Source organism: Ptychodera flava, chromosome 16 (genome assembly GCF_041260155.1).
Source record: "Ptychodera flava strain L36383 chromosome 16, AS_Pfla_20210202, whole genome shotgun sequence".
Classification (NCBI taxonomy): domain Eukaryota; kingdom Metazoa; phylum Hemichordata; class Enteropneusta; family Ptychoderidae; genus Ptychodera; species Ptychodera flava.
This window is the reverse complement of record NC_091943.1, coordinates 21924783-21935922: the sequence shown is the minus strand read 5'-3', so window position 1 is coordinate 21935922 and position 11140 is coordinate 21924783. Positions and strand designations below refer to the sequence as shown.

The 11140-nt window shown below is 38.7% G+C and overlaps 1 protein-coding gene across 2 annotated transcripts in view; it reads right to left on the bottom strand.

Moving 5' to 3' along the window:
- Positions 1 to 5499: 5499 nt before the first annotated feature.
- The window catches only part of LOC139114307 (uncharacterized), an 8339-nt gene continuing 2698 nt past the window's right edge, over positions 5500 to 11140 (bottom strand). The window contains exons 3-8 of one of the 2 annotated variants that reach the window (XM_070675936.1): positions 10906 to 10988; positions 9246 to 9845; positions 8205 to 8804; positions 7851 to 7880; positions 6795 to 7391; positions 5500 to 5694 (exon numbers count right to left, since the gene is read on the bottom strand). In XM_070675936.1, coding sequence (XP_070532037.1) covers positions 6796 to 7391; positions 7851 to 7880; positions 8205 to 8804; positions 9246 to 9744 — 1725 coding nt within the window. In that variant the 5' untranslated portion in view covers positions 9745 to 9845; positions 10906 to 10988 and the 3' untranslated portion in view covers positions 5500 to 5694; position 6795. The remainder of the gene's footprint in view (positions 5695 to 6794; positions 7392 to 7850; positions 7881 to 8204; positions 8805 to 9245; positions 9846 to 10905; positions 10989 to 11140) is intronic. The other variant, XM_070675935.1, reaches the window with a different exon arrangement.

The window sequence follows — 11140 nt, the reverse complement described above, 5'->3', positions numbered from 1 at the left end:
TCGACGAACTTCAACCACGAAACGACAAAGCCAGAATTGAGTTCCTATATCATACGATAGTGCAGGTACAAAAGTGAACACTTCACTACTTCCTCAGCTTGATTTACTGATACGTTCATTCCTCATCCAAACGCAGACTGTAACATCCCAGCTGGTTGCTCTCCTCGTGTTCTCCGGTACACGTGAACGTTGAATTTTAGCAACATCTTCCGTGCCGACTGGAGCTGCAAAACGTGATCGCTCTTATGTTTTTGTGAGGGTGAATGCTGCGTCCTCCGCAATTTCCTCGTTGATTTGGTATCTGCTTTATAATATTGTGACACAAAACGTTCAATATCGCTGTCATAGTCGGAAATATCGGAATATTGAGCAGCGTCCATGTCTACACTCCAGGAGCCAAGTAGAAAAAGAGAACTTTGGCGAGGGCAGTGCACGTGGAGAGAACTTCATGAACAATTAATTGATTTGAGCCAATCACATGAATCTCTTAGCATATGAAACTCAAATAAGCCAATAAAAGTAGCCCATTCAGCACCTGCGCTTGCCAGGGACGATTAGAATAAAAATCAAAAGGAAGCCTGTATAAAAGAACCAATCAGAAAACAGTTCCCTTCCACACAGGTGCTCTGTTCAGCACTTGGTTCTAATTCACATGTAAATGAACGGTCGCCATTCAAGTGACATTCGAAATGATGGCAAAGGCAACCGTCGCAATTCTGGCCAAATTTGTGTGCTTGTCGTGGTATAAGTCGGTTATCACAACTCGTAACGGTACGTTTACGGTTGTTATCCCCACACTTTTGGTCATCAGTTTGTAAAAGTCACTCGGCCGCACGCACCGTTACTCGTGCGATAACCTATACTTAGTACAGGAGGGAGGGAAGGAGGACCTGTTTTACCTGGTTCGTGAGACGGTAGATGCTATTTTGGCACCTATGTCCATTAGTGAAATTGTACACCAGTTCTTTATGTGTTTAGAGTCCCCCCTTATCATACTTTACAGTTGAGATTTGGAAAATCTACAATTTGCGAATCTATAGTTGAAGGACTTCACCACTGTTGCATCGATTGCCGACCATAATGGGATGTAGGACTCAAACAGTAAGTTTTCGTTGTAAGGGGGTTTATTTTAGACACAGTCGTAAGCACACAGTATACCTCGTTCATGATGAGGTGTGCATCGCAATGGTCTTTAATTGGAGTTAGGGATATCAAGTTTCTAAAGTAGTGGTAGTATGATATTTAGTGCCTTGGGTCAGTCTTAGAGGCATATAGACTGCTGCAAAAAGTCATGCGTTCTGCTTAAATCTCGCCATTTGAAGATTTAAACAGATTGCCACTACCAAAATTTTTGTGAGATGTTTTCCTTGTCATGATTTTTTTCTCCAGTCCTTGGACGTACCTAGTGTTATTTCCCCTTTCAAGCCATTTGATTCGGGGGTGAATACTTGCACATTCAATGAGGTTGTCAAACCCTTACGTTTAAATTCGATGTTTGCTTCAACTATTTATGGGGTGTCAATTTCGGATGCAGTTGCATTTACTGGTACTTCGTTTTCTAGTTGATTCGGTCGATTTATCTATGGTTTTGGTTTTGAGTAGGAGATGGAGGATTTTTTCAACTAAAATGTCAACAGCTCCCATTTCAATCTTCGTCTTTAAGATATCTATATTCGTCGTGCTGATGAGTAACTTTTGTCATTGAGGACATAAACATATTTATTACCCAGTAGCAGACTGATATTTAGCTTCCAGTACAATGGGTCGAATGGAAAGACAGCTAAGTCACAGGTCAGGGTTAAAGATTAATGGCATGGACAGAATGAAGGAACAATTTCAGATGCACTTATATCATACCGCAGTGAGTCGCTAATCAGGAAGTGATCAAGGCAACTTCGCACAGGAACAAGAATTTTTTTCTGCGCCATACGAATCTTGTTGTGTCTGGATTGCAAATTCGCTACATTTCTGTAAAATCAAATATTACCCCTGCTTTTTTCCCTGGCCGGTCCAGATGATCCTAATTTGTTTAGTTGTTTTCTAAAAATGCGGTTGAATCTACCACTGCGATTAATAATGTTTATAAGACTGTGCTTCTAAGGGTGAAAGAATTTTGCCCTCCCCTGAGAAAATTCAACATGACTCTTTCATGCGTTTTGGCATAAATATTAACTAAGATAAATCTCTAGAGTGATCGTGATGTCAAACGAATCGCCCTTGATTCGACGTACGATGTTGATCGTGTCGTTACAGTCAGAAAAAATTGTTACAAGTTAGATCGGTCATTGAACCACTGTTTTTAAGGGTGGGGATCTGGTCGAGAAGTTGTGACTGTGATGTCATCGCTAGGTGACTGGGTGCCGTACATTATGAGTTCGTATGAGATAAAACATCTTCTGAATTACATATGATAGCCCTCACTCCCTGCTACTCTTTTTCCATGCCTGATAGGCAATACTATATGTTTACAGACTGAAATAGCAGTGCATTGTGAAGTGTCATCACCGACTCGAAGGGAGAATAGACCACATTCATTCCATATGGTCATTTTACTATCCATCACGAGTTGACTGATAATTGCATGCATGAAGTTTGCAGTATAATTTTATGTGCACTATAAGAGAATATTGATGTTTAAGCGTATAATGTAAAATGCCCTGTAATTACAAAATCCAAACATAGTTTCAAAAATAACATGTATTTCTGTTTATGAATTAACGCACACCAGTCAATTAAATTGTTGGCTGCGTTACCTATCGAGAATCGCGTTTGTACGCATCAAGCTGCGCAGACGGAAACGCAACTGCAGTGCATGTAATTAGCAAAACTCCGAAACTTAAATCCTGTTTACTTTCCACGATAGTGGGAACTATTTCTGAACGTTAATAAGAATTTACCCGTATAACTGAAGGTACCTCGGCAAATGCATGCATGAGCCTGGCATACAAATATCTATATTTTTGTAAGCTCATATAAGGAAACTAAAAAAAGGAACAATTTGCATTTGTTGCTGCGTCTGAATCATATCCCTTCATGCATATTGAGGTTATTACCCACCAGCAATTCATAAAATTTGATCACTAAGTCTCAAAAACGATACGACATACCAGCATCGTCAGATCAAGTAGAGCTCCACTTTCGAAGTAAAAATGATATCAACGTTACTTTTTCAGTTTTTTTCTCTGTGAGTTTGTTTGTGTGTGTAACGACTAGTACCTGCATTTACACACCCACACATAAACACACACACACACTTATACACACACATTGAGAGACAGACAGACAGATTGACAGACAGACACAGAGACAGACACAAACACACACACCTACACACACCTACACTCACCTACACACACACACACACACACACACACACACACACATATATATATATATATATATATATATATATATATATATATATATATATATATATATATATATATATATATATAGGTCTGTGTCTGTGTGTATGTTTGTGTCTACGTGTCTGTGGCTCTGTCTGTTTGTCTGTTAAGATGTCAACGATGATGTCATCGTCCACAGTCACAGTGGATTCCATTTCTTGTCGAAGTCAGTATCTGCTCAAGAAATGCAAGTTAGTTAGTTCTTCTCAGCTTTAAATCTCTCTTTCCACAACAAAGGGTAACCCTTCATTACGTAGACACGTGCTTTACCGACAGAACATGAATTTCAAGGGCAAATATTTTAGAATATTATTTGTTCACACCAAACACGTGATATCCATTGACCTGTTTATCTAAATGTTCAATTTTAATATTTTACTACTACTATATCCTGTGTAGTCGTCTAGCGAGAAAATCACGTTGCTGTAAACAACGTCACAACTAGAGCTGGTAAGCTCATTAAAATTATGAAGCAGACCCGATGTATCACTTGATACTTGATACACTTGATTGCTGGTGTTTCTTCTTAAGTTGTTTGGAGCACCACCACAACAGAGTTAAAATCATCATGTCTTTTAAAGCCTGTAAATTTCAAAAAGCAAACTGTATGTTTGATATTTTCATATTAAATGTTTTCCAATGAAAAATTTGTTAGCAGGTACCTTTACTGGACCGAGCACTAGTTTGTCCTTGTCCGTGCAAAAACAAATATATAGAGTATTCGAGCAATGACGCTGATCTAAAACCAGGGACGTACTATTCTTTCATATTTGTAGCGATGTGTTTAGTATCACTCTTTGCAACATTCCCACTTCATTTTGAAGCAGCACTGGTGACCTCTCCTTCATTTGGGTAGACACGAGATTACAGGCATTACCTAGAAAATGTTTTATCTCGTGTGATATATCATGAATGCGATCAACAAGCCATACCTTGAATAATGAGAGTGCTGTAGTACGCAATTCTGATCACACTAATCTCAGTGACATAGACGCCCTACTGCAGGCTACGTTTTCACTTGCCAACGTCATCTGGGGAAATTCTGTTTAAAAGGTGGCCGCTGACTGCTAAAGTCATCCACCCAACCACTTCAACAAGCAAATGTGCAATAATTGTTGACAAACCTTTGTGTTTTCTTTTTATTTAAAATACTTTCATTTCGAAATGAATCTGTATTTTTTTATGAAATGCTTGCGTTGCAATTTAAACTTTGATGATTTCATGAACTTTGGACAGCAAAGAAGTCATAAGAATGCGAATGGTTCTACTCAAAAATTGTGTTTCCCTTGTTAATTCCGCAAAACATGTTAAAAAGACGGGAACTCGACAAAAATACAGGTATCCTCGAGCGGTAATCTATGCACTCTGGGATCGTTTTTTGAAGATCGGCTTAGGTCTATCAAAGATAATAGTTCTAAATCACAGTCCTTGCTTAGTGATATAAGGAATCGCACGTATGTATTCCCATGCAGAGTAATTTTCAAAATTCTTGATGAAACAGCCAAAACATTTGTCATAGACAGTCCTATCTTCTACACTCACGTGCGGAAAACCTCCACTGTTTGAACGGGGGATGGAGAAGGATGGGTTAATTCGAATTTGATGACGGTCTTGCCTGTGCGAAACAGAAACTTGTTAAAGTAAATCAGTGTCAAAAATGGCAGAAGTGGAGATCATGGAACTGAGAAATAACATAGAAAGACAGGGTACATGCACAGCAGGACTAAGGAATTGGTAACTTGTTGACATAGGAAGACACTGCAAAGAAGATACTTGACCTAAACATACGACACCTGCAGAGACTTTGATTGCGACACGGAATACATGGCCACGAGGTAGGGAAGTCGCTGATACAGTTAAACATTCAATGTTTCCAGTGTGAATTTAATGCATTTTGTGGTCATGCGAGAAAAAAAATTCACACCCCAAGGACCTGGAATCAGATTTTTAACACTCGTTGGGGATATTTTGTCTCACACGGGCCCACATTAATCTCTTATCGAAACCGAGAAGACATGAAACATAAGGATGGTTATTTTTTCTTCCTTTTTACCGACATAATCATTCTGAATGAAGTTTACTGACATCCACGTGCTTTGCAAAGGATTGCAATTTATTTGCGACAGTTAAAAGGAAAAACACAATTCAAATTTCAATTTCTGCTTAGAATCTCTGTGACAGCTAGAAAGGATCGACTCCAATGGCCGCTATCTTGAAGTTAACTTTTTAATCATCAACGATTTTGTCAAAGTGCACAAAACAATCTTCCATAAATATATCCATTACCCTGGAAAGATTAAAAAAATAAATATGTGCGTTGATATTTAATACAGGATTATAATCAGTAAACACGTGATCAGGCAGACTGACCATGTCGTAGAAAAGTTACTGCAATTAAGGTAGAACGTGCCTCCGTGGCAGATTTCGGACTCTCAAACTTCTACAATTCTTTTCTGACCTTCCACATGTGGAGGCTCATTTTAAAGCTCTATGAGAAAGAAAAACTTTTACCATCTGTTTTTTTCGAAATTCCGAAATTTATGTTTTCCCTTTAAGATTAACACAGGAATGGCGGCCATTTTGAATTCCAAATATCACAAAATGTCGGGCAATCGTTTCGCTAGTTCCAACCTTTGCACCATGACCCAGATTTTTAATTGATTTTTTCGTAAGAGAATGGTTAAAGGTCGCATTAAGGAAATTTTGAGCAAAAGTTTAAGTCTTTAACTTGCGAGGCGCATGCTAACTTAAGAAACACGATTGGTACTAATTTGGGATAATTGAATGGTGAAGTAATGCCGATTTAATCTACAAATGTAATCTCACCTGCTTTTCTTTTTACATTACACACTTGTTTTTTTCAGCTATATGGCACCTAACACTTTTGAAAAATTTGAAAAATATGAAAATCCAATTATCCCGAATTAGTTCCAATCGTGTTAAGGTATATGTAAATTCATAGCCAGCATTTATATTTAGTCGTTCCTTAATAAAAAGCATTTACGGTAATTGCATTATCCTTTCTACGGTTTAGTTTTCTTAACATCAGATTTGGGGAAAGTATCCTGAACACACATTGTAATTTAAACACGATTGGAACTAATTTGGGATAATGGGATCTCCATATTTTTCAAATTTCTCAAAAATGTTAGGTGCCCTAGTAGCTGAATGTTGTAATGTTACAAATTATTCATAAAAGCAAGTGTGTAATTTAAAAGGAAAGCAGATGAGCTTACATTAGCAGATTAACAGACATTACTTCACCATCCCATTATCCAAATCAGTTCCAATCGTGTTTTTAGCTAAGGTTTCAATATCAACCCGAGACTATGTTGAGCCTCAAGAGAGTCATTAAGATTCAACTGTTGACACAAAAATTCTGCTTACTTTACTTAGTGAAGGAAATAGATTTGACACAACGACTATCAGCAACCTCGCCTAACCAATCGCCGGAATCATAAGTTGGCCGGTACCACATTCCGCATGTTGTACCAATGCCAATGACTGTACCATCGCTCCTGACTGACACATCACTGACAACACCGTCGTCATCTACTTTGGTCCAGACACCATCAATGCCCGGTCTGGTCCATAGTTTACCACTCATACCAACGCCCAGTATACCACCAGAAGGGAGTGGTGATATAGATTGGACACAACAGCTGTTGGCGACAAGACTCCATGTTCCCTGGATTCCAGGACGAGTCCAGATATTGGAGCCCATTCCTATACCAACCAGTGTGCCATCAGACATGACAGTGACATCGGACACACAACAGCTGTTGGCAATGGGTCCAACCCAGGCAGCGTCTTCATTTGCTTTTGTCCACAGTTGTGTATCAGTGCCCACACCAACAATAGTACCATCGACGAGAGTTGTCATTGCGGTAACACAACATGTATTTTGGATTGGTCCTTCCCATGTGCCTTCGATGTCATTTCGTTTCCATATTTGATTGTCAGTTCCGACGCCATATATTGCTCCTAAAATAATAAGAAAGGAAGGAAATTGAATGATATTCTGTCTCATTATATGCTTAGTTTACTCTATATAATCTTCCAATAATCGTGCATTCAATGCCATTTCTGTCATGTGAATTAGTGACTTAGTCAGTTAGTATAGTTGGCTGTAGGCATATTTTTGTAGTTTATGATTCTGTGAAAGAAGATTAAGTTTATAATGAATAAGTTTCTTGACCAGTATAATTAAGGGCCTTGTCATTTTTGTATAACATAGACGCCCCCTTCAAAAGTGTAGTATCATCAAATAAACCATTTTATCTCAGTTGATTTCTTACTATAGAATTGCCGTCACGGCGGAAGGTTGCTAATTATTCGTATCATGTCATTGGAATGATTACACACACAAATATTGGAAGTAAATCGCTGGATTGCAAATCTTTTGAGATTCATTGATAAAAATGTAATCTGAGAAATACCTACCTACAGCCGGTGCTGGTGGGACTACTGGCGCTGTTTACACAAGTTTACACGTATAGAAATGGGGAAGAAAAACAGAGTGCAAGTGTTAGAGGCTGTGCAAAGTACAACTTGGATTAATTAAACTATTGTGCACATTTACTAAACTGAGCAACCATTCAAAAAAGACTTATGTAATTGTTTCCCGACTTCTAGCATTGGGGATTTTGAATAAATTGGGGATTTAGCATATTACTATTTTGTTTGCATTGAGATGATTCCTGCTATTCACCTTTCCATGAAGTTAATCAATAGGATAAACCATGAACACAAAGGTATAGAATTTCTTTAAAATTGCAGAAATGTAAAGAGGCCAACCTGACTTTTTGTAGGAAATAGATTTGACACAACGACTATCAGCAACCTCGCCTAACCAATCGCCGGAATCATAAGTTGGCCGGTACCACATTCCGCATGTTGTACCAATACCAATGACTATACCATCGCTGCTGACTGACACATCCGTGACAACACCGTCGTCATCTACTTTGGTCCAGACACCATCAATGCCCGGTCTGGTCCATAGTTTACCACTCATGCCAACGCCCAGTATACCACCAGAAGGCAGAGGTGATATAGATTTGACGCAACAGCTATTGGCCACAGGACCACTCCATACACCCTCGACTCCAGGACGAGTCCAGATATTGGAGCTCATTCCTATACCAACCAGTGTGCCATCAGGCATGACAGCGACATCTGTCACACAGCAGCTGTTGGCAATGGGTCCAACCCAGACAGCGTCTTCAGTTGCTTTTGTCCACAGCTGTCTATCGGTTCCCACACCAACGATGGTGCCATCGACGAGAGTGGTCATAGCAGTAACACAACAGCTGTTTGGGATTGGTCCTTCCCAGCTGCCCTGGATAGCATTACGTTTCCATATTTGATTGTCAGTTCCCACGCCGTATATTCTTACTGAAAATAGTGGTGACCGTTTTGTATTAACAATATTTTCTTGATGTCTTAACCTTCTGCAATTTGCCGTATGCAACTGTCAGTTTAAGTGGCTATATGATACACACTTCTCTTTCCCTGATATTTATTTAAAGAATGCATTTTTAAAGGTATAAGGATCAAAATATAATAATATTTTACATCAACTTCGTTATCTGCCTGGTAAAACATTAGTATTTGTCTATGTCTGAAATTTAGACTATTCACAAGCGACACCACTCGAGCTTTTTATTATTATATAATTTCACGGATTCGGTCTTGAAAACACATTTGTGACTGTACATGGTACTTTATTATATACGTAATAAGACAATTTGTTCTTAGCACTAAAAACGTGGGATAAAACATTAACGAGAAGGTAACACACTGCCTTCAAACTTAGCAAAAGAGAAGGATACCAACCTGACTTTTTGAAGGAAACAGATTTCACACATCGACTATCGGCAACCTCGCCCAACCAATCACCAGAATCATAAGTTGACCGGTACCACATTCCACATGTTGTGCCAATGCCAATGACTGTACCATCGCTCCTGACTGACACATCACTGACAACACCATCGTCATCTACTTTGGTCCAGACACCATCAATGCCCGGTCTGGTCCATAGTTTACCACTCATACCAACGCCCAGTATACCACCAGAAGGCAGTGGTGATATAGATTTGACACAACAGCTATTGGCCACAGGACCACTCCATACACCCTCGATTCCAGGACGAGTCCAGATATTGGAACCCGTTCCTATACCAACCAGTGTGCCATCAGGCATGACAGTGACATCTGTCACACAGCAGCTGTTGGCAATGGGTCCAACCCAGGCAGCGTCTTCAGTTGCTTTTGTCCACAGCTGTGAATCGGTTCCCACACCAACGATGGTGCCATCGACGAGAGTGGTCATAGCAGTAACACAACAGCTGTTTGGGATTGGCCCGTTCCACGCACCTTTGATATCATCCCTTTTCCATATTTGATTGTCAGTTCCGACGCCATATATTGTTACTGAAAATCAAAGGAATAAAACAAGAGTCAAAATAAAGCATTTTGCTGACAAAATAGGTTTGGCATACCCCGCAAGTAAGTATTCCGTACGTTTTATTGTTGCGTCAGCTCTATATATGGAAATTAGGGAGCACACACCCATCAAAAGTATGTACAAGTTTAAAGCCAACTTGTAATAGGTGTATCTTGTATTTTATCGTGACATCTGAAAATGAATTATTGGTGAGTCCAGCATACTGTTATTTCACTGCGATGTATTAATCTGGCATTTCCGTATAGGTAGAATGTTTTACTTATTTGTTTTAGTGACGTGTTTGGCTTTTTTCAACTGTCTCTGTCACCCAATGAGTTACACTGAGACATTGGATCATAAGTATTGAGCTCTATTCAACGTTGGTACAAATTTATCTGTACCAAAATATGCGGCCTACTGCGACGCTCTGCAATTCCTTACACAGGTGCAAAGCTGTGGAACTGTTTACCTGGCATTGCAGAAGTAATACTGGACACCGGATTTATAAGAGAATGATTTTTGCAGAGAAATGGAACTGTTCAATATTTACACTCATGATATAAACGTTTCTGAGCGCTTGTAGTTATATATACAAAGACACTTCAAATATTTTGTGATAAGACTCGATGAGCTCACTCTAGCTTTTTCTGGTTCCAAAATTGCCTTTATTAATGCAATGACACTATGTATTGTTTCATGTTTTCAAAACTTGTAATGTTGACAGCAATGAAGATTTTAGCTTTTAGTTTAAAGTTGCTTAGAATTATTACTTTTTTAACAGTGTAAAATATTTAATTTCCAAATTGAAATCATATGCTGGTTAAGGTTGCTCTTTTCTCATACTGATTTGTATGATACGTTACACATGTAAGTACATTTCGTAAGGCGAATATTTTCGTCCATGAGAGTTTTTTCTTTCGTCTACGTCGATATCAAAACCAAAGCAAAGCGTAAAGGTCCCCCTACATACAAATAATCTGTAAGTTATATAATTAAAAAGTCAAACATCTCCCTTGATTTTGAAACGGATATGTAAAGTATCCTTACTTGGCTTATCTGGCTTCGGATTCACTGGTGCATCTGTTCTTGGCAATAAAATACATTAGAATGAGTAAGTACATGAAAGCCAGCTGAAATATAACAGAATATGTAACAGTTTTACACCTTAAAAAACGCTTTGAGATCACCTGATGTCTTGATGTCTTCAGCCATATGGTATATTCCATCAGTAATATTGATCAAGTAACATGTTTCGGTTAAATTTACAATTCATAATTGTCTT